Source organism: Sorex araneus, chromosome 2 (genome assembly GCF_027595985.1).
Source record: "Sorex araneus isolate mSorAra2 chromosome 2, mSorAra2.pri, whole genome shotgun sequence".
Lineage (NCBI taxonomy): Eukaryota > Metazoa > Chordata > Mammalia > Eulipotyphla > Soricidae > Sorex > Sorex araneus.
Genome location: NC_073303.1, coordinates 222,564,389 through 222,591,027, shown reverse-complemented (window position 1 = coordinate 222,591,027; position 26,639 = coordinate 222,564,389). Strand labels below are relative to the sequence as shown.

The window sequence follows — 26,639 nt, the reverse complement described above, 5'->3', positions numbered from 1 at the left end:
CTTGTCTTAAAGTAGCCTGTTTAATTTTTCTTGTAATCATGACTTTGAGTCTATATGTTAGGGTGGAGCAGATCTCTGCCCACGGGAGGCTCGGAGGAACAGGCCGAGACAACTCTTTCTGCAACAGCAAGGGGATTTATTCAGACCAGCATGCTGGGGCTCTCACCCAGCTCTCACTCCTATGCAGAGGAGGGTTAGAGAGAGAGAAAGAGAGCCCCGTATACAGAGATCAGGCTCTTTTTATACACCTTAGTAAATAAGATTACTTTGATCATTATTCCCATTTTTCTCATTTTTCCAAGGCTACTTTGATCAACATCCTCATTTTTCGGGACCAAGGGGGGTCATCAGTGACATTCTGCTTTGCTAGAGTAAATTTTGCCATATTTGTCTGTGCCTTTCCTGGACATTACCAGGCGTCTGGGCAGTTTCATTTCCTGAAACAGGTCCTTGTTTTGTGTAGCTTAGATCATACTGCAAGGTATTGTTTTACAGAGAGTGATCAAGCAAGTTAGCAAGTTACAAAAAGCAATCAAGCAAGTTAGCAAAACATTTGCTGCTACATGGCCCAAACCATTCATATGAAGTTCCTGAGTTGTTGTTTGTGAAGATATATGTTGTTCCTTCGGATATGAATGAGAGTCTAGCTGGGTAAAGTATTCTTGGTGAGGTGTTTATTTCATTGCATTTTTTTCCACTATATTTCACCAGTGTCTTCAGGCCCTGAGGGTTTCATCAGATCAGTCTGCTGTAAATCTTAAGGATGCTCCTTTATAAGTAATTTCTTTCTTTGATCTTGCTGCTTTCAGAAATTTGTCTCTGTCTATGGTTTTCATCATTCTGATAAGGATGTGTCTTGGGGTATTTTTATTTGTATTTCTTTCAGCTGGTACTCTCTAGGCCTCCTGAATCTGCTTGCATGTACAAGCTCTGAGCACATCTCAGCAATGCTGGCTTTGACAGTTTCTTCTTTATCAGGGTTTTCTTCCTGTCCTTTTGGGACTCCAATGATTCTTATTTTATTCCTCTTGGCTTCATCCCAATTTTCTTTTGACCTCTGTTGGTTCATGGTGGGTCTCTTACATTTTCTGCTGTTGTCTGGAGAGTCTCTGCACTTCATCTCATCTTGGAGCTCACTGATTCTGTCCTCAGCAGCTGTTACTCTGTTGCTGAGGCCTTCCACTGAGGTTTTCAATTCACCTGTCAGGTTTTTCAGACTTGTCATTTCTGTTTGTAATTTTGTTTTTATCTTCCACATTTCTGCTCTCAAATCCTCTTGTATTTTATTGGCGGTGCGTTCCATTGTTTCTTTTAGCTCCCTATGTATCCTTAATAGTTCCCTTCTAAATTCCTTGTCAGAGAGGTTGTATAGCTCACTATTACTGGTTGGGTCATCTGGGTTGGCTTCTTTACTCACTAAGCCTGGTGGGTTTCTGTGTTGCTTTAGCATTATAACGTGTGCACTTTGGATTTTCATGCTCACAGTTTCTATTGTATTTTTGGTGTAATATTAATTGAGGTAGGGGCTAATGAATTATGAGCCTAATGTGTTTTTGATAATCAGACCTCCTAGTGAAAGTTCCACATAAGAGACTAATTTATGATTCTTACAAGGTTTGGAGAGGAAGAGTAATTCACAGTCCCTAACTGGAAGCCACTCCCACCAGGCCTCTGACCTGTAATTGGAGGTTTTACGTCCTTGTAGCTGGAACTTGGAATTGGGGCTGTCTCCTGTCTGACTCCTGCCAGTCCCATGAAGTTCTGGCCTTGAGCACCTCCCATGCTTGTGCACAGCCTTGGCTCTGGAAGCTACTCCTACCGGGCCTCTGACCTGTCTTCAGCCACTGATTAAACTGACTGAATTGGGAATGGACTCCACATTCCTTTTTTAAAAAATATTTTTAATTGAGTATCCGTGAGATAAACCATTACAAAGCTATTCATGATTGGATTTCAGTCATACAGTGATCGAACACCCATTCTTCCACTTGTGTACATTTCCCCCATCAGTTTCCCCCGGATTCTCCCCACCCCCTCCCAGCCCCCAGCCCCCAGCCCCCCTCTATGGCACACTTTCCTTCTCTCTCTCTCTCTCTCTCTCTCTCTCCTTTCTCTCTCTCACTTTTCTACAAAAGAAAATGCACAAAGCATTATGGTTTGCAATAGAAGATGTCGATTGAAGTCATCATGTTTGTTCAGGGCATTCAGTATTTTTATCGGATGTTAAGGCTAGAATGGCTTTTACACTGGGTGGCAGCTTTGGAGTGTGGACGCGATTTCCAAGGCTTCTGGAAGTACAGGGAGGCAGAGGGAAGGAGACCATTCTGCCCCTGAGAAAGCCTAGAGATTTCAGTCACAAAACTTACAAATTTGAATTTTCAGCAATTATATCTCTGTGAGTTCCATCCTGAGATGATGGAGTCAGGCCAGGCACATGGTGGTGTTTTAGGATTGCAGAAGCAAGTGGCTGCTGAGACTCTGCTTGGGCGGGCACCAGGCTAACCCGCCCCCCTCCGATTTATCCTGGTCTGTTCAGCCATGCGCGGGTCCAAGAGTAACTGTGGCCTTTGATCTCTTTCAAGATTTATTTATGGGTTTCTGAAGCAATGCTAATAAATTAGCTTGTATAGCTGAGATGGAGGTGAATTGCGGGTGTCACTCCCACACACCTAACTTTTGGTCATTTAATTTCTCAGGAAACTTGATCTCGAGTTATTGGGGTCTGGCCAGAGGCACAGCAGCAATTTTGGGGTATCAGGAAGTCTGAAGGCACCATCAGGCTGCTGATGCACTTGCTTCAGCACTGCATCACTGAGGTTGACCTGCTGGGGGCAGCGTACCCCCATTATATCATGTTTTAAAGTAGAGGAAAGAAAAGTCTCATATCTTCTTTGGCTACTTGAGGTTTTTTTTCAATTGACAAATTCCAAGCCCAGATGGTTTTGCTAACAGTTTGTTCAAAACCTTTAAAGAAAACTTACTTCCAATCCTTTCAAGGCTGGTCCAGATAGCTGAAAAAATAGGAATCACCCTAAACAGATTCTGTGAGGGCAAACATTACTCTGATACTTACAACAGAGACATCATTAAAAAAGAAAATTATAGACCTATATTCCTGATGTAAAACAAGTCTCACAGTGGAGACGTTATTGGTGCCCACTCAAGCAAATTGATGAGCAACGGGATTACAGTGATAACAATGGCATTCCTGATGAACATAGATAAAAAAATACACAGCAAAATATTAACAAGCCAAATTTCTCAATGCATTAACAGGATTATATACCATGACTGAGTAGGATTTACCCCAAGGATGTAAGAATGGTATACACAGGTCAATTAATGTAATACACTATATCAATATCACTGTCACTGTCATCCCATTGCTTATCGATTTGCTCGAGCAGGCACCAGTAACTTCTCCACTGTGAGACTTGTTACTGTTTTTGGCATATCGAATACGCCACGGGTAGCTTGCCAGGCTCTGCCATGGGGGCAAGATACTCTTGGTAGCTTGCTGGGCTCTTTGAGAGGGGTGAAGGAATTGAACCTGGGTCGGCCTCGTGTAAGGTGTTACCCGCTGGGCTATCACTCCAGTCCTTCCATATCAATATAAGAAAAGATAACATGTCAATAGATGCAGAGAAGGCACTTAATAAGACCCAATACCTATTTATTACAAAAAATACTTTTTTTTTTTTGGCTTTTTGGGTCACACTCGGCAATGTACAGGAGTTACTCCTGGCTCATACACTCAGGAATTAACTCCTAGCGGTGCTCAGGGGACCATATAGGATGCTGGGAATTGAACCCAGGTCGGCTGAGTGCAAGGCAAACACCCTACCTTCTGTGCTATCGCTCCAGCCCCTGTAAAAAATACTCTTAACACAATGGGAATAGAAAGAATTCTCCTAAATATAGTTAGTCATTAAACCCACAGCTTATAGTCTGTCTTAATTGTTAAATCTGAAAGCCTTCCCTCTACAATTAGGCACAAGGGGGGGTGCCCATTCTCTCCACTACTATTCAGCATAGTATTGGAAGTCCTTGCCACAGCAATAAAAAAGAAATATTAAGTGGATCCAGACTGAAAAATAAGTCAAAATATCACTATTGGTAGAGGGGACATATAGAACCCCCTAAAGACTATAAAAACAAAAAAACCCCAAACTCCTAGTAATGCACTTGTACTATGTGTATTACATTTTATAAAATTTACATTTTACAAAATTAAGACTCAGAAATCCCTGGTATTTCTATATGCAAACAGCGAAGTGTAAGTGGGAGAAATTAAAAACCCCCAACTCTCCTATTTACAAACAGTTGTGCCTTAAAAAATCAAGTACCTGTTAATCAGCTTCACAAAAGACTCCTAAAAAAGGAAACTGTAAGTCACTATTAAAATATATAAAAGAGGGGCTGGAGAGATAGCACAGCGGGTAGGGCGTTTGCCTTGCACTCGGCCGACCCGGGTTCAAATCCCAGCATCCCATATGGTCCCCTGAGCACGGCCAGGGGTAATTCCTGAGTGCAGAGCCAGGAGTAACCACTGTGCATCGCCAGGTGTGACCCAAAAAGCAAAAAAAAAATATATATATATATATATATAAAAGAAATCACAGAATTATTTACATATATTAAAAACAGTAAATTTTCCTCTTTGTTACTTCTACTTGCAGTCAGGCACCACAGAATTCAGATGCAGTCTCTTTACCAACCATGTGGACCCCGAGCTCACCTTGATTGGGCTCAACCCTGACTCCCTCAAATTAGGCTAAGTTGGCTGCTGTTCTTTTCGAACTTGATCTCTGACACCTATGCCAGGCCGCTGCTTTTCATGACCCCTGTAGACATGTTTCTCATCTTCTGGAATTTCCCCCCTCTCTTGCCCACGTAGATGTACCTTTCTGGATTCTCTTCTGTATGGAATTTTTCAGAGATGGTGATGCAAGTGCAGGCATGGAAGAAGAAAGACAAAATAAATCAATTCCTTTGTCATTGATGATTTATTTTTAGTTTAATTCTGCTGTGTTAAATCTTAATCTGATAATAATATCACTTGATCTGATAATATTTTGTACTACAGAAGAGCGATAGTTTTATAGTATTAATTTTTCTATGATTTCCTTTCTATTTGTCTTACTTGATTTAGCAATTCAAAATAGATTTTGAGGTGCTTTGAACTTGAAACAGCTGCGGGATACCGGGGCAGCCCCAGCCGGGGCCGGTGCTCGGCTCCGGCCGAGTTTCGGCCCGGGTGCCCATGCCTCTGCACAGCCAGTGGATGTGGAACGAGCGGGAACCAGAGACAGCTTTAGGATTTGGGGTTTCAGCAAGTGCTTGCACCCATGTATGGAGACTGTGAACTAAGCTTTTGCTACATGCTGTTCCAGGAAGGGAAATGATTCATTTTCCAACTTAAATCTCCGAGGACTTAATTACTATAATACAGAAATTGTAAACCGCGCGGCCGCTACTGCAGCCGCGCGACATTTTATCTCTTCATTCTCATCAGTGAAAACTTATTATCAAATATTTCCTTGTTAATAGAGCTGTATTCTTGGGGGATAAATTCCAACAAAAATAGTGAGTCTATTTTGAAACTCTAACAACAATAGTGAGTTGTGTGTTGAAATCTGGAATGTAATCATGGTAAAGAGAAAAGGAAGTGAAATTATCACTCACGCACGGGGTGGGGGTTAGGGGGTGAGGTGTGGGATGTATACTGTTTTTTTTTGTTTGTTTTTTGTTTGTTTGTTTTTATTGGTGGTGTAATATGGGCACTGGTGAAGGGATGGGTGTTTGAGCATTGTATAACTGAGATATAAGCCTGAGAACTTTGTAACTTTCCACTTGGTGACTCAATAAAATAAATTTAAAAAATAGATTTTGATACTCAAACAATGAAAATTGTGTTTCAGAGTCTATATAAAGTTTCTCTCTCCTACGTCCTTGAGGCTCTTTCTGATCTTTGGCTACATTCTCATTGCTTATAAGTGCTTCTGTTTTGTAATAATAATTCCCACAGCAATATAATTTGTTGTTTTTCTTTTCTTTTTTTAAAAAAATTTTATTAAATCACCATGAGATAGTTACAAGCTTTCATATTTGGGTTACAATCACACAATGATCAAACACCCATCCCTCCACCAGTGCACATTCCCCACCACCAATATCCCTGGTATACCCCCCTTTCCAACCCTCCCCCTGCCTCCATAGCAGACAATATTCCCCATACTCTCTCTCTACTTTTGGGCATTATGGCTTGCAACACAGACACTGAGAGGCCATCATGTTTGGTCCATTATCTACTTTTGACACACATCTCATTTTTTTTTGAAATCGAATGGATTTAGTTCTCAGAGTTAATACTTTTACTTAATTTCAGCATTTATTTCTTGGTTGGTCAGATATTATTAGCTAGTAGTTGTTTTTAATTTATATAAATAAAACTCCCTGAACTCTTGCATGCTTGAAAATATTTTCTATTTACCTTGGCTTGATAAAAAGGCTTAATTAAGAGCTGGGCCAGTTCTCACTTCCCCCCCTTTCCCACAAATTTTGTAGGGAATTCACTATTACATTCTGGTGCTAAAATCTGCAACCAGTCTGGTTTTCCTGTGCTCCACTCTCCCCGGTGCCCACTCTCCCCTTAATGGGAATGGTGTGTTGTTAGCTTTACCTGCAAATCCAAAGAATTCCTTGTCCTTGAAGATAAGAAACTTTAACTAGACTTTTTTTTTTTAAATTGCTTTTCAGTGAATCACCACGAGGCACACAATTATGAAGTTGCTCGTAATTGGATTTCAGTCATACAATGTTCTAACACCCAGCCCTTCACCAGTGTACATTTCCTACTATGTGTATTCCTTTACCTATTTTTAGCATTCAGTTCTTGTCCAGAGTGATCATACTAGACCAGTTCTTAGCAATGACTTTTTTCCTTCTGTGCACTGTAGCACTGTCGTTGATTTGCTCGAGCAGGCACCAGTAACGTCTCCATTGTGAGATTTCTTGTTACTGGTTTTGGCATATTGAATACAACACGGGTAGTTTGTCAGGCTCTGCCGTGTGGGCAGAATACTCTCGGTAGCTTGCCAGGCTCTCCGAGAGGGACAGAGGAATTGAACCCAGGTTGGCCACGTGCAAGGCGAAGACCTTACCTTCTCCAGTCCTTAACTCTATACAATGTTAAATTACAATAATTTTTCTTTTCTTTTCTTTTCTTTCTTTTTTTTTTTTTTTTTGCTTTTTGGGTCACACCCGGCGATGCACAGGGGTTACTCCTGGCTCTGCACTCAGAAATTACTCCTGGCGGTGCTCAGGGGACCATATGGGATGCTGGGATTTGAACCCGGGTTGGCCGCATGCAAGGCAAACGCCCTACCTGCTGTGCTATCGCTCCAGCCCCTACAACAATTTTTCTTTAGAAAAAGAACCCTTCTGTACTTATAAGGACCCAGGGCCCTGACCAGCCAGCACTAGTAAGTGGAGACTGCAGTGGAGGTCCAGCCATATTTCTCATTACCATACTAAAAATACACCCTGTGGCATTTCGTTTTTATAATTTGCTTGTTTGTCTTTGGACCACACCCAATGCTCAGGGCTTACTCCTGGCTCTGTGTTCAGGGCTCAGGGGACTATATGGGGTGCCAGGGATCCAACCCTGGTGGCCCCATGTAAGACAAACACCTTATCCTCTGTATTTTCACTTTGGCCTTTTGTTTTGATTTGTTTTTAATTTCTAATATTTTTAATTCAAAGATCTTTTCAATTTTAATTATTAATTGTATAAAGATACATACAGCTTAGAACTTGTTGCCTAAAACATTTTAAATTATACAGTTCAATATTACTAAATCTCTTCACATTATTGAGCAACCAATCTCCAATACTTAATCCTTTTGCAAAGCTGCAAAACTTGAATTTCATACTCTTTAAATATAAACTCCCTATTTCTTCCACCTAAGTGTCCTATTTTTAGGGAATACTGTCTTCAATTATGTTTTTCTTTTCTGGTACACTATTTTTTTATACATTTTTGTGCTTGTGTTTCCCTCATACAGTGTTTGTGAGCCCATCCCTCCATCAGTGTCCATTCTTCACCATCAATAAACCCAGTATCTCTCCCACCCAATACCATCCCCCCTACCCTACCCTGCCTCTGTGGCAGGGCATTCCATTTTGTCCTCTCTCTCCTTTTGGGTGTTGTGATTTGTGATAGGGGTATTGAGTGGCCATCGTGTTCAGTCTCTAGTCTACTTTCAGCACCTATCTTTTTTAAACTTTTTTTTTTTTTTAGTCATAAAAAGAAAGGAATCTGCCTTTTAATACAGCATGTTTGAAACTTAAGGGCATTATAAAAAGTAAACTAAGTCAGATAAAGAAAGAGAAAGACAAATAATGTATGTTCTCATTTACATGTGGAATTTTAAACAATCAACATTTGGGCTGCATGAGTGAATCTGTAACCAGTTATTCGACTCGGTGACTGAAAACTCCAGGTTCAATGGAACCGGGAACGGGTTCCTCAGTCCATGTCCCCCCATGTTTCCGGAAACTTGGCTGTCACACCCACAAGCCATCTCTGGCTAGCGCCAGATAATATCATCAAAGGCCATGATCTGGAGACCCGTTGTCCTTCTGTCTTGAAAGAGAGCATAACATGATACTGCCATAGGCATGCCACCAGACCCAGAGCCAGGCTATTTCATTCCAGGTACCCTTGAGGGGGGGTGAGTAAGGTCTCTCCCCACCCCAAGGGACCCAGCCCCCACAGCCGAAAACTTCGAGAACTCAACCTCTGCCATGCTCCCAGCTGCTTTCCACACCCTTGAGCTGGGCCTCACCCACGAGTAAACTTATTTCCTAGATATTTCATACCTCACACCACTCACACTCCAAGAGTAGAACACCACATTTGATGAGGTTTAAAGTAGAAGGTAACCAATCTTAGAAGGAAATATATATTTACAGATATTTATATGTATATATATTTATATAAGCACAGAGGGCTCAGCCCTTAACAATATACTAGCAATCTCTTATAGAAGGGTTTAATGGCCCCTAAGTGAAATACAACAATCTTCATGCACTCTCCTCTAAGGAAGGTTTTTTTGGGAGCAATTTCAGCAGTTTATTTATAACAAACAATACAAAATAAATTAATTCGGTTTTTCTTAGGGGCAGGGGTTGGGGTTCTGGATTGAAACATCCAAATATAGTGGTGGAAGGAGTAATGGTGGTGGGATTATTAATATTAAATGTAATCAAATGTGAACTACACTATAAAATTATAATGAAACTAAAATAAAAAAAACATCTGGGGTGGAGAGATAGTACAGTGGGTTATGTTCTTGCCTTTCATTTGGCTGATCCTGTTCTGTCTCTGGCACCATATATGCAAGGATTGATCCTAGAGCACAGAGCCAGGAGTAAGCTTTGAATACTGTGGGTTGTGGTCAAAGCAACAAACAGGAACAAAAACCCAAAAATACCATCCACACCTAACAAAATCATAGAAATGAAGTATATATGGTAGTTTCTAAGGGCTGGGAGGTAGAGGAAGTAGGTGATGGTGACCTTTCACTTTTAAGAGCATTAAGTTCTGGGTGTCACATGGTGACTATAGTTCACAGTCCTACATCATACATTGAATTTTTTGGAAGGGAGCAGAACTTGAGTATTCATACCACGCAGACATGCAATGGTGGCTATATAAAGTCAAAGATAGGTTAATTGATCTTATCATAATAGTCACTTAGCAATATATGTGTATCCAAACATCTTATAGTATATTTTAGATTTATAAACATTCTATGTTAGTTATTTTATAATAAAATTGTAGGAAAAATAGTGGTAGTTTGGAATTCCTGAGTCCATGTTCCTAATGTTCCATGTTCCATGAGAACATTGGGCAAAGCTTGTAGTCTATGAGAGAATTTATTTGGAATAAATGATGTACGAAAGTTTCTTAGACTGTCAGAATAAAGTAACATAAACCAAATGATATTAGACAAAAGAAATTCATTGAATAGCTTCATAGTTCTGGAAGCTTGAATGTCAAAATTAAGGTGTCAGCAGGACTATGGTCCCATTAAACATCTAGGGAGATAATTCTTCCCTTTCTCTTTCAAATTTTGGAATTTTCTGGCAATCCATGACATTCCCGGTCTGATATATTCATCACTTCAATTCCTGCCTCAGTTGTCTTCACATCATCTTCCCTTTGTGTGCCTCTGCACTAACTTTTCTCTTTTTATAAGAACAATGACTGTCTATGAGGCCCCCTTACTCATTTGAAGGGTACACAGTCTTGACTAGTGACATGTGCAATAAATCAGTTAACAAATGAGATCTCTTTGTAAAGTGTCAGGGATCAAGACTTCAGCATATCTTTTGAGGAGCACATCAACCCCAAAGAGGTACACATTCCACATGAACTCTTCTGTTTATCCATGTTGACTATAACCTGCAATGAAAGAATCTTTTCCTGATGTTCTCTCTTGTTTGCTTGGCTGTATTTTCAGCAGTGGAGGATGTATGATAGGGGGAGGAGGAATGACAAGGAAGGTACATTTATTCATTCATTTAAAACAGTATAAGTTGAGTGCCCTTCACTCTCAAGAATAGAGGGGTGAGAATAAGATGTGAGAAAAATCAGGTGTGAGAAGTATAAAGACAAATCTAGAATGAATGACTCTGTGATATTAGGAGCTGATTTCCACTTGCCTGACTTGGGAGATGGTTAGCAGATCGTCTATTTCTCAAAAATGTGCAAAGTGTAGTCTGGGAACATGGTAGAATGAAATAAAAAATGCTCGATAATCACATGCATAATTGTAGCAATTAATTTTCTTTAATGTCAAGTGTCAGTTGTCACTGCAATGACTCGCTCTTTCAGTGATTTGATGTAAGTAGCCATCACTATTTACTTGTCCAGTGTAGAAAGTATTAATGGAAAGCCGGGGGAGATGTTTTTAATAAGGATACCAACAAAGCCACTAATTAGTAATGGCTCAGACTTTGAGCATTTTCAGAATAATAAATTTTGCTTCTTTTGAGATTGATTTAATTTTTGAAAGCAAGCAAATGTTAGTAGGAGCCTTATGTGAAGAAGAGAACGTAAGATGGAAACTGGGTCATCACCTGGCACAGAAAAGGCTCAACATGTATGTGACTGTGGCTCAGTATGAATAAAAGTCTTGGAAGAATCTGTGTCCTCAAGGTGGTCTGTGACTGACCCAGGACCTGGCCAGGCCAGCCCATACTTTGAGACTTTTCTCCCCCTCTTCATAAGGGCCCATCCCGTAGACACTAAGCCCATGGCAGATGGAGACATTCTCTTTAATTGCTCTGGAGTGCAAGCATGCAGGGGTTTAGGTTCAGAGACCCTACTGTTTTTCATAACCAAGTTTTAGAACTTGAAGGTGGACTTCAAAAGTTTTAGAAAGTCAGATCCACCTAGAAAAAAAGTAGAAAAGAGAGTGAGTTGTGAAATATTGAGGCGCCAGCCTCACCTACTTTTATTTTCTATCTTACTTGACTCGTTGTCTCCTTTCCAACCTCACCGCCCCTTGGGGAGCTTATACAGAAATCAGAGGTATGAGACTAGATTCACTTGAGGCTGATGGACTTGCCTGCTTTCATGGTGGCAAGAGAAAAAGAGAAGAGCATCCGCTGCTTCCTGTGAAAGGGCTAGAGCCCAGGTGGAATCTGGTACGAGACCACCATAGAGATTTGATGATGGCAAGAAATGGAGACATTTGAAAGCATAAAAGGCAGTTCGTGATCTCTGTGAAGGGTGGTGACATTGGAGAATTGTTTCACCCACTGCCCACTCATGAGTGGTGGGTGGTCAGTGTTCTCGCTCACACAGGCTTCACTGAGGCGTTTTTTACTCACCTTTTATGAACTTTTTCCCACTATCGAATCCGTCTGTCATTCTTTTTTTGGTGTCTTTTATGAATTCTTTTGGTATGAGTAAACCCTGGTCTATTAGCATTTCTATTTGGGGGAGCAAAAGAATCACATTAGTAAAAAAGACATAATTTTAAAGAGAACTCCACTCTCCTTTCCAATGTACAAACTCTTTTTTTGGGGGGGGGGTTGTTAGTTTTTTGGCACACCCTGTGATGTTTAGACCTTACTCATCTCTCTGTGGTCACATCTCACTTCTGTCAGTGCTCAGGGGACCATAGGGTAGTGTGGGGGATTGAAGTATGACCACCTGGGTGCAAGGCAAGTGCTTTGATCCCTGTACTATCTCTCCAGCCACCTGCCTCTCCCACATACAAATTCTTGAAGTTGCGTTGAGAAGTTTTATGAAGGAACAGGTTCTTTCTTGGAGGATTTTGGGCCACAGCAGAGAAACTTGGTAGAGAGCAGGCAGTAAGGTCACTATTGTAGAATCTATGGGCTCAGGGAATATGCTTAATTGAGCTTTTGTTTTGTGGTGATCGTCTGCTTCTCCCTATGCTTGCTGTTATGAATGATGACATCCAGGTAGGCCTGATGTCAGAGACTTTTCTAGGCTGTTTCCTGAGTAAGGAAGAAACTTACTTAGTGGGTTCATTCCTTGTATTTCAGGTATGTTCTTGATCATGTCCTGTGCTGCTGCTAAGCCGTCTGCCATTTTTGGCATTGTTATTTCCATCGGAGGAACGTTTTCTGGCATTTTGATTGCTTCCATATTAGCTAGAAACACAAAAATTTGCTAATTTTAGAAAGTCAAAAATTACTTGCCTCTTTTCAAGGTGTGTCACATCTCATGTATGTTACAATGATGAGGCCCAGTGGAGAGATTTGAAATGACATTAAGTCTGTGCTTTTTGGCATTGTCAATTGGGCTGGAGGAAATTCTGCTGGAAATTTGATCCCTGTATCAAGTTTAGCTGTGAAAATAACAATTTTGTTAACTTTAGAGAGTGGGAGTGAAATACTTGTTTTTCCCACCCTTTGGAATGGGTGTTGGACCCCAGGTTACATCATATATGCAGAATAGAAAAGTGATGTATAATAAAGATTGTTCTCTTAAGGAAGATAGGATTTCTATAAACTTTGAGACTCTTATAAAAAAAAGACATTTCTTCTTCCAAAGTTTATATGTTGAAGATTTAAATACTAATTGGATCTTTTCAGATGTTAGGAATTTGGGGAGTTGTTACATTGTGTGAGGGTGATAAGGCAGTTGCGGGTACTGGAGACTTGTTCCCACTGGTTATTTCAGTCTCTGTAGGATTCAGTCAGGGTGAGAGTTTCTAGTTTTTTTTTTTTTTCTTTTTGGGTCACACCTGGCGATGCTCAGGGGTTACTCCTGACTCTGCACTCAGGAATCACCCCTGGCAGTGCTCAGAGGACCATATGGGATGCTGGGAATCGAACCTGGGTCGGCTGCATGCAAGGCAAACGCCCTACCCGCTGTGCTATCGCTCCAGCCCCAGAGTTTCTAGTCTTTTATAAGCTATTTATCCTGTACAAAGAACTTAACCTGTCAACTTTGTCCTCAAGCACAAACACTTGAAACCGACTCTGTTTTTTCCATTTAAACAATCATGGAAGTTCATTGAAGTCGGAACTTGGTTTTCCCTTAGAGAGTGGATGTAATTAATGGGAGAATAATGCAGGGAAGCAGATAATTCTCTGTAACTTGAGGATTTTTTTTAAATAAATTTATTTATTTTTAATTAATGAATCACCATGAGGGTACAGTTATGGATTTATACACATCTGTGCTTATGCTTCCCCCATACAAAGTTTGGGAACCCATCCCTTCACCAGTGCCCATATTCCACCACCAGTAAACTCAGCATCCCTCCCATTCTCCCCAATCCCATCTCCCCCCCACCCCACCCTGTCACTGTGGCAGGGCATTCCCTTCTGTTCTCTCCCTCTAATTAGCTATTGTGGTTTGCAATAAAGGTGTTGAGTGGCCACTGTGCTCAGTCTCTAGCCCTCATTCAGCCCGCAACTCCCTTCTCCCACATGGCCTTCGACTACATTATAGTTGGTGATCCCTTCTCTGAGTTGCCCTTTCCCCAGAATGTGAGGCCAGCCTCCTAGCCATGGAGTCAACCTCCTGGTAGTTGTTTCTACAATTCTTGGGTGTTAGTCTCCCACTCTGTTATTCTATATGTCATAGATGAGTGCAATCTTTCTATGTCTGTCTCTTTCTGACTCATTTCACTTAGCATGAAACTTTTCATGCCCATCCACTTAAATAAAAAATTTGTGACCTCCTTTTTTCTAACAGCTGCATAGTATTCCATTATATATGTAACTTGAGGATTTTTTAATACTCTGAGATGGTTTTTGAAGACCTCTTTGAGCTTTTGTCTTGAGGTGAACGAAAGTCTCCTTATTCTGATGCTTGCCTTTGTATGTGTGGGCATGACATATGCCTGGTACCAGAGACTTCCCTGTGCTGTTTATGATCTAGATTAAAAACTTACGTGTTGGGAGATTCTTGAATAGGTCCTGTACAGCCGCTACAGGGTCTGCCATTTTTGGCATTGTTATTTCCATCGGAGGAAGGTTTTCTGGCATTTTGATTGCTTCCATTTTAGCTAGAAACACAAAAATTTGCTAATTTTAGAAAGTCAAAAATTACTTGCCTCTTTTCAAGGTGTGTCACATCTCATGTATGTTACAATGATGAGGCCCAGTGGAGAGATTTGAAATGACATTAAGTCTGTGCTTTTTGGCATTGTCAATTGGGCTGGAGGAAATTCTGCTGGAAATTTGATCCCTGTATCAAGTTTAGCTGTGAAAATAACAGTTTTGTTAACTTTAGAGAGTGAGAGTGAAATACTTGTTTTTCCCACCCTTTGGAATGGGTGTTGGACCCCAGGTTACATCATATATGCAGAATAGAAAAGTGATGTATAATAAAGATTGTTCTCTTAAGGAAGATAGGATTTCTATAAACTTTGAGACTCTTATAAAAAAAAAGACATTTCTTCTTCCAAAGTTTATATGTTGAAGATTTAAATACTAATTGGATCTTTTCAGATGTTAGGAATTTGGGGAGTTGTTACATTGTGTGAGGGTGATAAGGCAGTTGCGGGTACTGGAGACTTGTTCCCACTGGTTATTTCAGTCTCTGTAGGATTCAGTCAGGGTGAGAGTTTCTAGTCTTTTATAAGCTATTTATCCTGTACAAAGAACTTATCCTGTCAACTTTGTCCTCAATCACAAACACTTGAAACCGACTCTGTTTTTTCCATTTAAACAATCATGGAAGTTCATTGAAGTCGGAACTTGGTTTTCCCTTAGAGAGTGGATGTAATTAATGGGAGAATAATGCAGGGAAGCAGATAATTCTCTGTAACTTGAGGATTTTTTAATACTCTGAGATGGTTTTTGAAGACCTCTTTGAGCTTTTGTCTTGAGGTGAACGAAAGTCTCCTTATTCTGATGCTTGCCTTTGTATGTGTGGGCATGACATATGCCTGGTACCAGAGACTTCCCTGTGCTGTTTATGATCTAGATTAAAAACTTACGTGTTGGGAGATTCTTGAATAGGTCCTGTACAGCCGCTACAGGGTCTGCCATTTTTGGCATTGTTATTTCCATCGAAGGAAGGTTTTCTGGCATTTTGATTGCTTCCATTTTAGCTAGAAACACAAAAATTTGCTAATTTTAGAAAGTCAAAAATTACTTGCCTCTTTTCTTTTTTTTTTTTTTGGGTCACACCCAGCGATGCTCAGGGGTTACTCCTGGCTTTGCACTCAGGAATTGCTCCTGGCAGTGCTTGGGGGACCATATGGGATGCCGGGGATCGAACCCAGGTCTGCCGCGTGCAAGGCAAGCGCCCTACCCGCTGTGCTATCGCTCCGACCCCAACTTGCCTCTTTTCAAGGTGTGTCACAATCTCATGTATGTTACAATGATGAGGCCCAGTGGAGAGATTTGAAATGACATTAAGTCTGTTCTAAGAGAGCTTGAATTTCTGTAAACTATGTGCCAGTGATAGACCACCCCAAAATTTGAATATGAAATCCTAACCCTTCTGGGGTGGTTCCAGAAAGTAGAAATTTGGGTGCTGTTAATGTGTGTGAGGGTGGTTTTTCAGGCATAGGCTTAGCCCTCTATAAAAATACCACTTGAGAACTCTCTTCTCTTCCCCTATGTACACTGTAGCACTGTCGTCCCTTTGTTCACTGACTTGCTCAAGCGGGCACCAGTAACATCTCCATTGTAAGACTTGTTGTTACTGGTTTTGGCATATTGAATACACCACAGGGAGCTTGCCAGGCTCTGCCTTGTGGTTGGGATACTCTCGGTAGCTTTCCATGCTCTCCGAGAGGGACGGAGGAATCAAACCCGGGTCGGCAGCAAGCAAGGCAAGGCAAGTGATAGGCCCTACCCACTGTCCTATCACTCCAGCCCTATGTGAGGATCTATAAATGGCAACCCAAAGGGCCTCACTGTAACCCAAATGCAGATTCCTTCATAGTCATCCAGATTCCAGAACTATGAGTAATAAATTTCTGATGTTTAAACCTCCCAGTCTATGATAGTTATGACCTAGCATCCTATAGACAAAGACAACATCTTTGAGAAGGTGAGCAAAATTGAGTACATCTATTGGGCTAATGTTGGGTGGATTTGGAAAGAAGTAAAGGAGACTTAAGGAGCACATTAGAACTATGTCTTAATGTTAGGGTTGTGAAGGAGGGAATATTTTACCAATCCTTCCTTGGAGACAAGTAGTGATCCATAAGTTTTCTGGGAGTCATGGGATGGGTGTGTGGAAGGCATACAAGTTCAATTAGCTGATGTGTGTGGTACATAACAAAATGTTGTGGAACATAGTGTGGAAAATAAAGATGTGAGTGCAAATAGTGGGATCACAGCTTGGGGCTTGAGAGGTGATTGCAGCTGAAGGAATTGATACTTTGTGGTCTTTCGATTGACCCCATCTATTTCTATACTTTACTCATTACAAAACTTGCTCATTCTTCCCATTCATGTTGCCTGACCGGGTTATCCTGTCTTGTTCCTCGCCTTGTTCCAACCGAATCCATGTTCCTGTCAATATCCCCAATGTAGAACTCTAAACCTTTCTGTCATAATTATTCTTCCTTCCTCCCATTCCCAGTGTTAACTTCTCACTTTTGGTGCTTGGAGAGGAGAAAGAGGACTTACGGAACAAAGATTGCAGAGTGTTTACGGCATTTGTCACACCAGTGGAGGCATCTTCTGCAAAAGAAGAAAGTGATGGCTGAGGACTGAACCTGACTTATTTGGGCTACCGTCTTCATCATTCCTCCTCTGCTGTCAGGAAAGTACCTGGACTTTTGATAATTTCTCTTCTGCCACCAGGTCATTCTTTCAGATGTTTAACTTAAATTCCTTTGAAGCAGGTTCTTCTCCTATGTCTTTGAAACTACCCTCTTTCTGACTGTCCTCTGGTGCCTGAGGACCTGAGGGGCCTGGGAGTCCACTTTCTGAGGGCCTCAGAGGGCTCCAGTTCTGTGGTGAAGCAGGACAATGCATCCACTATGGGAAAATCCCTGTAATTTCTGGGGTTTCTCTCCCCAAACTTCCTACCCTCTCCTTTTATTTGGAGCACAACCTTTATGCAAAGCTCAGACCATCTTGAATGTTTATTTGATAAGGAAAGCAGACATGACCCTGTCCTGAGAGAGGTTGCGATTTTCTCACTGAATCTTAGAAGTGTCTGTGTGATGTGTTAGAAGGGAAGGCAGAACATTTTGCCAAATGAAAAGAGGATCTAATTTATTTTACATGCTCACTGAAGACTCTTGGGAAGGATTGATATTTAGACTGATATTTTACAGATGAGAAAGCTTGAGCTGACAACCTTCACTGAGCCTGGGGAGAGGGCAAGGTGAAGAAAAATATTCTAGACTAAGGGGACTCTAAGAAGAAAGGTTCTAATGTTGGTCTACAGGTAGGTCGTCCTGGCCTGATCAGTGCTTTTGTGAAATTGGAAAAGGCATGATGGGAGATACAACTTGAGGCATGGCTCTGTCTTTTATGACCTTGGCATATTTCTGCCTCCTTCCCTCTGGCTTTCTTTATGGACCTGTGTACAGGGAAAAAACTGCTCAGAAGTCTAGTATGGTTAGAAAGTAGGTAAATAATGGTGTGTGAAAATATAGGCAGGTAGAAAATGAATGACTAGGGTTTATTTTCTTCTCAACAAGGTGTAAAATTGCTGCATGTGCAGAACGAGGTGCCAGAGTCACCTGTAGAAGCATGGTAGCCAGAGAGGTAGAGAAGAGAGGTGGAGAAGTGCTCAGTGGTAGAGAAATGTAAGGACAGGAGCTCAAGCTCCTTGGGAAGGTCTCTGTTGGGGTGCAGGGGGAAGGTCAAACTCAGAGGTGCTGAAAATACTCACAGAACTGCCAGGACAAGAAGAGCTGTGAATATCAGACCCTGGGTGAAGAGTGGGCAGAGCCTTCAATATTCTCAGATTCAGATGTTGAGGTTGCTGAGCTCTTTGGCTCCTTTTGTCTTTTGTTTTCATTTTTGGGCCATAAATGGCGTTGTTAGGGATTATTGCAGCTTTTGTGCTCAGGAGTGATCCTTGTTGCACTTGGGAGATAATAAGTAATTCCAGGGATAGAATTCAGGTCATTTGAGTGCAAGGCAAGTTCCTGATCATCTTTACTACCTCTCTGAACATGGTGGGGCTCTTTTAAGGATATCATGGACCATTGAGAATGATGCCTGTAGGGCTGTAACTTTATCTTACCCTTTCTTACTTAGATGTTACTTGCCAAGCCAATAAGAGTGCATTGGAGCTGGCTGATACTGGGTAGATTTATGTAGGAGGTCGTTTCCATAAAACATCCAATCATACCTTGCATCTCTCTTTCTTTTCCACCCAACCTTCTACATCTCTGCAATATCAAGGATGGGAGGCATAACAAAGTTTGTAGGGAGGCTGAAATGTGTCTGTGAATATCGGTAGGAGAATTTTTGATCTGGCATATCTCCAAGGGGCTTGAGTGGCTCTTATCCATTCTTACCCACTGATACCTCACTCTCCCTAAGACTCAATTAAATATGACAGTATCACCTCTTTATAAATTACTGAATTCTTCTGAAGAACAATCCTCTCAGAGACACCCCACCTCAGGCTTAGATATATGTATTCTACTTCTATAGGATGATCTACTATTTCAAGAATGATGGAAGTTCATTGAAATTGGAACTTGGTTCTCCCTTCAAGAGGGGAGATAATTAATACGAGAATAACAGAGCAAAGCAGATGATTCTCTTTGATTTAGAATTTTTTTTTGTATTGTGAGTTGGAATTCTAGAGACCTTTTCAGGCTTTTGTCTTGAGGCAATTCTGCTTATCTTACACTTGCCTATGTGGAGGCACCAGACAGACTTGGTGATGGAGACTTCTCTATATTCTCTCCTTTTAAAATTTTATTCGAAGCACCATGATTTAAAGTACTATTAATGATAAAGTTTCATGAATCCACAATTTCAACACCACACCCTTCACCAGAGAGTTTGGTTCCTTCCTGATCATTCAAGTTGCTCTTGAATTGGTATGCCAAAATCTTCAAACCAGTTTCAGGTTCTGTTGTCTTTGACCATTTATTATTCCCAAACTCAATTCTTTATAACTCTGGGTTATTTTCCAATATAGAAGGAAACTTACTTATTGGATTCATTTCTGGCATCCCCGAAAACATCTTGATTAGGTCTTTTGTTGCTGTCACCGGGTCTTTGAGTTTTGGCATTTCCATTTTGACTGAAGGAGGACTTTCTGGAAATTTGAAGATTTAAATTTAGCTATAAACATACCAATTTGTTAATTTTAGAAAGTAAACATCCCTTCCCTCCATCTCTTTTGAATAGGTATTAGGACTTTACGTTATGTCCTATGTGCTGAATTCCAAGGTAGAGAAGTGATGTAATTATAAATTCTTTCTGTGGGAGCGAGAATTTCTGTAAACTATGAAGCTGTTATAGACCAAGTGTTTGTTTCATATCCCAAAGTTTATATGTAAAACCTAAGACCAAAGGATGGTATCAGACGGCAGGAATTGGGGGACTTATAATGTATGAGGGTGGGATTCTCAGACATGAGATTAGCACTGTAGCACTGTCATCCCGTTGTTCATCGATTTGCTCGAGCGGACACCAGTAATGTCTCCATTGTGAGACTTGTTGTTACTGTTTTTGGCATATTGAATATGCCACAGGGAGCTTGCCAGGCTCTGCCGTGTGGGTGGGATACTTTCGGTAGCTTGCCAGGCTCTCCGAGAGGGACGGAGGAATTGAACCCAGGTCAGCCGCAAACACCCTACCCGCTGTGCTATTGCTCCAGTCACAACATGAGATTAGATCTCACAAAAGAGCTTTTGAGAACTCTCTGCTGTGTAAATATTTGCAGTCTGCAGCCAAGAAGGTTCTCACCAAAACCCAACCATACTGAATCCTTTATCTTAGCTATCCAGACACCAGAACTATGATAAATAAATTACTGTTATTTAAACCACCATAGACTTAGATATTTAGGACTAACATACACAACGGACTAACACAGTATCTCTGAGAAGATGGGTGGAATTGAGCATTTGTAATGGGCAGGTTGAGTGGATTTGGACTGAGGTAAGGGAGAGTTAGGGAACCCATTATAATGGTGTCTAAAGTCAAGTGAAAATATTCTAAAAAGGCTTCTTTGAAAAAAATTTTTTTAGCAAGGATTCAGGGAAGGCATGGGGTGGGTGTGTGGTATGAAAACAAGTTCAATTTAGCTGCTATGTATCATACATTAAGAACATCATGGAAAATAGGCTTGGAAATGAAGGTGTAAGCTGATTCGTGGGGACCATTTTAGGGGTTTAGAAGGTGTTTGTGGATGAAGATGAAAATACCCTGTGAGATAGTTGTACTATCAATTGATATCATCTTTTTTCTTCTCTTTACTTATAAAAAACCCTTTTCATTCTTCCCCTTGACCTTGTCAGCCTGGTTTAAGATTAGTGCAGTCCCAAACTGTCACTGTTTCTCCAATATCCCCACCTGTAAGACTCTAAACCCTTCTCCCAGAATTCTTCTTCCTGACTCCATAACATACTCTGTAAACCCCCACCCACCCACCCACCCACCCACCTCCCCCCTTTCAGGTTGTGAATAGAAGACTTACGAAACAAAGATCCTAAGTTTTTCATGCCATTTGCGAAACCAAAGGGGTCATTTTCTGCAAAAGAAGAAAGTGATGACATTGAGGACTGAACTGATTCCATTGGGCCACCAATGGTTGGTGGGTAATGTCTCTTTTGCCTCCAGGGAATTCTTTCAGATGTTTAAATTCTATTCTTCTGAAGGGTTTTGAAATTGATTTTTCTTGAGACATAAATGATTTCTCTGAAAAAGTTTTCTCTACCTGACTATTCCCTGGACTGTAAGGATCCTAGATTCCCATTGGAAATCTGGTCACTGTCTGAGGGTCACTGGGGTACGGGCACCATGGGGCCTTGTCCTAGCGATTTCTGGTGTTCTCCCCACCCTAAATTCCCTCTTCCTTTCAATTCAACTTTTATGCAAAGCTCAGGTATTGTTGAAATTTTTTTTTTTATGAGGAAGATAAATTTGACCCTGCCCTGACACAACTAACATTTTATTATTGAATCATAGAATTGCGTGATGTGCTAGAAAAGAAGGAACAGTAGGATGCCAAGTGACAAAGAGGATGTAATCCCTCTGCTTGTTCGTAGAATATTCTTTAGAAAAATCAATATCTAAGCTGAGATTTGACAGATGAGATAGCATGAGCTGGTGACCTTCAGAGGGGACTGGACAAGGGAACAATGTGAGGAAAAAGTATTCTAGATTGAGGGGGGACTGGAAAGAAAGTCCCCAAGATTAGAGGAAAGGCGGGCTGTTTAGGTCTGACCATTGCTTTTGTGAAATTGGAAAAGGCATTTCTGAGAGATGCAGTTTGGGGCATGGACTACTGTGTGGGCCGAGGGTGATGTTTCTAGCCCCATCATCAACCTGTGTGAAGGATGGTGTGGCTGGGATAGTGCCTAAAGGATAGAGTTTGAGAAGATGTGCAGGTAGAGTAGTGATGACCAGGGATTTATTTTCTCCCCAACAAGGGATAAAGAACTAGCCCAGGAGTCACATGTAGAAGCAGGGGCACCAGAGAAGTGCTGGGAGGCAGAAAGGACTAAGAACAGGAATGGAAGCTGATGTGACAAAGGCTTTGAACGAAGCCAGGGAAGAGCATACTCACGGGCACTGGCCAGGGACCCAATCACAGCTGTCAGGTAGAGGAGAGCTGTGAATCTCATATTGTTGGAGGGAAGTGTGAGTTGAGCCTCAGAATCCTCAGTGTCCAGACACTGAGCTTGCTGGACTTTTTAAGGATAACAAGAGCCAATGAGAGTCAAGCTTCGAGGGGTGTGACTTCATCCTTCAACACTATGTTACTTCCTTCTCATTTGGTACCTGCCAAGTTACAAGGGGTGAATTGACACTGGCTGATGTTTTGCATTATCTTGCAGGAGGTCCTTCCCTAAAGCTTTCAACCATAAACTTCTTCCCTTTCTTTACCACCCCAACTGCCTTCTCAGTTCTTATCTCTGGAATCTCTAGGATGGGAAGCAGAACAAATTTTGTTGGTGAAATTAGAATGTGTCTGTGAAGTACGGTGGGATAAATCTTGGTCTGGATATCTCTCCATTAGGGAGTAGGGCTTAGGAGGTCTTGTACCCACAGGTTATTTCAATATCCTTAGGACTCATCAGATTCAATGGCTTCACTTATGTTATTGAACCCCCCATAGGCTCCTATCAATCTTTGTCTTCTGGCTCAATCAGTTGCAACCCTGTAAAGGTCTCCTGCTTGCATAATGATGAAAATTCATTGAAGTTAGACCTTGATTCTTCCTTCAAGCAGGGAATGGTAGAACAACACAAAGAATCAGATGATTCTCTGTGGCCTTGTATTTATTTATTTATTTTACTTATCTGACTTTTTTTTTTTTTTGACTAGGGCTGGAGCGATAGCACAGTGGGTAGGGAGTTTGCTTTGCATGTGGCCGACCTGGGTTCGATTCCTCTGTCCCTCTCGGAAAGCCCAATAGCTACTGAGACTATTTTGCCCTCACCGGAGAGTCTGGCAAGCTACCCATGGCATATTCAATATGCCAAAAACAGTAACAAGTCTTACAACGGAGACATTACTGGTGCCCGCTCAAACAAATTGATGAGCAATGGGATGACAGTGACAGACAGTGACAGTGACTTATCTGACTTGAGAGTCAATATGCCTTCACTTTTTTTTTTAAGTCTATGCCTTTGGAATATACACAGAACAATATAATCTCATGTATTAAAATATTTTGGAGAGGCCAGAGAGATAATACAGTTGGTACAGCACTTGCCTTTGCACATGGTTGATTCAGGTTTGATGTCTGTCACCACATTTGGTCCCTGGAGTAATGTCAGGAGTGATCCTTGAGCACAGAGGGTGTGACACAAAGACCAAAAAATTGTGTTTTTATTTTCATTTAAAAATGTAGACTTCTATATATAAAATACTTGGGGTAATTAGGGGAAGTTCCATATGAGAATGAAGTTTCTAGATAATAAACCTCTGTGATGATGTGAGGGATTCTTACACATTGCAGATGTCTCATTTATCTGGTTGGTTTATTTCAGCATGATGCTAAATGCATAGTAAAGGGACTCATGAGCAGTAGGAGGAAGTTGATGGGCTGAACTAAGTAACAGAGAACTCTGGATACCTATTCGTGAGTGTCCATTTTCTTAGTGCCTCTCACCAGATTCTCGGTATGACTGTCTGGATCTTCAGGGTGATAAACACTTTTATGTGATGGCAGTTCTGAAGATAGATGTGGAGAACATTAGTGTTACTGTCAGTGACATAAAGCTGCTGTTTTGAGGAATATCCTCAAGAGATAGGATTCAGGAAAAGAATATTAAATGGATGGACATTAGAGACATGAAGAGCGAGATTGTTGAGTGATATCATTCAGCTTTAGCCTCCAGATGAGATGACTATCCCTTTCCAGCCTCCAGATGAGATGAATATCACTTTCCAGCAGCTAATCTGTTCCACACATACAGTGTTGGCAGTGAGTCAATGTAAGATCTCCCTGTTAACTCTCTGTGAGGTTTGATATTTGAAATAATTTTTATATCTAATATAGTCTAGCAGTTAAATAAGAAGGACACATTCAATTAATGTAGGGAACAAGATTTGGCAATCCATTGCAATTCCAAGATGGAAATCTGGAATGTCGTTTTGGTCATACCTGGAGAGTGGAGAAATGAAGAACGAGGAGAGAGTTCTCACTGCAGTAATGCCTTCGGGTGTCTATGGGTGAGTTGTGCCTGCGTGTGTTATTGTAGAAGAATCTCTGACAAGACAATCTCCAAGAGCACATCCAAAAAGCAACAAAAGCAAAGCATGATATTTGTACAAGTTTTTTTCCATAAGGAAATTAGGCTTTTTAAACATTGACATTTTAAGCAGACCTGTCCCAGAGCAGAGTATTTCAAAATGTCAGTGCTTACTCATCTGTGGAATATAGAATAATAGACTATAAGACTAACGCCCAAGAATAGTAGAAATAAGTACCAGGAGATTGTTTCCATGGCTTGGAGGCTGGTCTCTCATTCTGGGTAACTCAGGGAAGGGACCACCAAGTAAAATGTGGTTGGAGGTCATGTGGGGGAAGGGTGATGCGGGCCGAATACAGACTAGAGACTGAACACAATGGCCACTCAACACCTTTATTGCAAACCACAACACCTAATCAGAGAGAGAGAACAAAGGGGAATTCCCTGCCATAGTGGCAGTGTGGGGTGGGGGGAGACAGGACTGGGGAGGGGGGGAGGGATGTTGGGTTTACTGGTGGTGGAGAATGGGCACTGGTGAAGGGATGGGTTATCGAACTTTGTATGGTGGAAACATGAGCACAAAGATGTATGGATCTGTAACTGTACCCTCACGATGACTCTCTAATTAAAAATAAACTAATAAAAAAAATAAAAAAACAAAACAAAACAAAATGTCAGTGCTTAGCTTTATTCCCTGCCTCAACTTTTCTTGTCTCAGAAATTAAAGAGACAGGCCTTGACTAAACTAGGGTGAAGTGTAAAATGGACACATTTGTTATATTAAAAAATTCTGTCATTTTATATCAGGACCCAGCTTCAATAAACCTTAAACTATAGAGCCATGGCATTAATCATAGATATACAAATATCATCTGATATTTATATATATAAATATATAACTTAAATATATTTATATATGTATTTATACATTTATTTATAATTATATAATTAGAACTATACTATATAAAATCTATCTATATTATATATAAATATATATAATTATATAATTATATCAGATGTGCGACATCTGATAGCCTAGTTCTCCCTTTTGGAGAACCTGACAAGCTACCGAGAATTAATTGCCTGGACAGGAGTGCCTGGAAAGCTCCCAGTGGCGTATTCATATCCTAAATACAGTAACAGATATATACATACCTCGCAGAGAGCCCGGCAAGCTACTGAGAGTATCCTGCCTGTACGGGCAGAACCTGGCAAGCTACCTGTGGCGTATTTGATATGCCAAAAACAGTAATGTTAGGTCTCATTCCTCTGACCCTGAAAGAGCCTCCAATTGTTGGGAAAGACAAGTAAGTAAAGGCTGCTAAAATCTCAGGTCTGAGAGGAATAGAGATGTTACTGGTGCCTGTTTGAGTAAATCGACGAAAAACAGGATGACAGTGATACAGTGATACAGATCATATATATATATATATATATATATATATAAACCAGATGTTAGCTGGAGAGATGGTACAGTGGTTAGGGTGCTTGCTTTGCACATGGCTGACCTGGCATTCCATATGGTCCCCTAAGAATTGCCAGGAGTAATTCCCAAGTGCAAAGCCAGATGTAACCCCTGATCATTGCTATGTGTGACTACCAAAAACCAAAAACAAACAAAAAAAAAAAAGAGAAAAAAGAATCAGATGTGCTCTACGAATTAGAAGATGAACTCTCCTCTCTGGTGTCTTGTTCTTTTGACCCCATGAGACAGTCAGTTTACTAATTTGTCTTTCCTTGTTCCTGATTATTTTTCTATGTCCATTCTACTTCCATCCCCTTTCTGCTTCAGATATGTTCTCTTCTCATCTATGCTCTGATTTGGAGGGTAAGTTCTGTGGGAGGCATCACCTTTGTCATCCCACTTCTACTTGAGTTTGGTCAATAGGAGACACTCATCATAAGTGAGAAGACAGAAAGAAATAGCTCAAGGCACCTTTTTCTCCTATTCCTCTTTAGTTTGGTACATATGATAGGAAGACTTCAAGTTGACTTTCAATGGTGCCTACTTCCAGGATTTCTTGCCCCTATCTAATCTTCTCTGCCTTAAAATTTCTAGATTTAAGAGTTTCCTTATACCAAAATAGAACACAGTAAAAGTGATGGCATATCACTTTCAATATTTCTTTATAAAATCTGTGACTTTTGTCACATGTAACTCAGAAGCTACGATCACTGAACATCTAAAATAACATTTGACCATATACTTGGGCACAAACTCCTATTTTTATTCTCAGTGTCACAGATGAAATAAATGATGAGCTTCAGAGA

General features: G+C 40.8%; 1 protein-coding gene across 1 annotated transcript; it reads right to left on the bottom strand.

The window, feature by feature from the left end:
• Nucleotides 1-9,053: 9,053 nt before the first annotated feature.
• Nucleotides 9,054-22,331, bottom strand: LACRT (lacritin). Its single transcript, XM_055127746.1, has 9 exons — nt 22,235-22,331; nt 21,143-21,196; nt 19,649-19,756; nt 17,149-17,202; nt 15,501-15,614; nt 14,451-14,564; nt 12,562-12,696; nt 11,905-12,006; nt 9,054-11,463 (listed from the first exon to the last, which is right to left on the bottom strand). The coding sequence occupies exons 1-9, from the start codon at nt 22,290-22,292 to the stop codon at nt 11,417-11,419; spliced, it is 786 nt and encodes a 261-aa protein (XP_054983721.1). The 5' UTR covers nt 22,293-22,331; the 3' UTR covers nt 9,054-11,416.
• Between the last annotated feature and the right edge of the window lie 4,308 nt (nt 22,332-26,639).

Excerpts from the sequence above, each read along its gene's own strand:
- LACRT (XM_055127746.1), bottom strand. The coding sequence starts at position 22,292 with ATGAGATTCACAGCTCTCCTCTACCTGACAGCTGTGATTGGGTCCCTG. Across the intron at positions 15,615-17,148 it reads CACTCTGCAATCTTTGTTCC|CTAAAATGGAAGCAATCAAA; the intron begins GTAAGTCCTCTT and ends TTGTGTTTCTAG. Across the intron at positions 11,464-11,904 it reads TGGGAAAAAGTTCATAAAAG|GTGGATCTGACTTTCTAAAA; the intron begins GTGAGTAAAAAA and ends CTTTTTTTCTAG.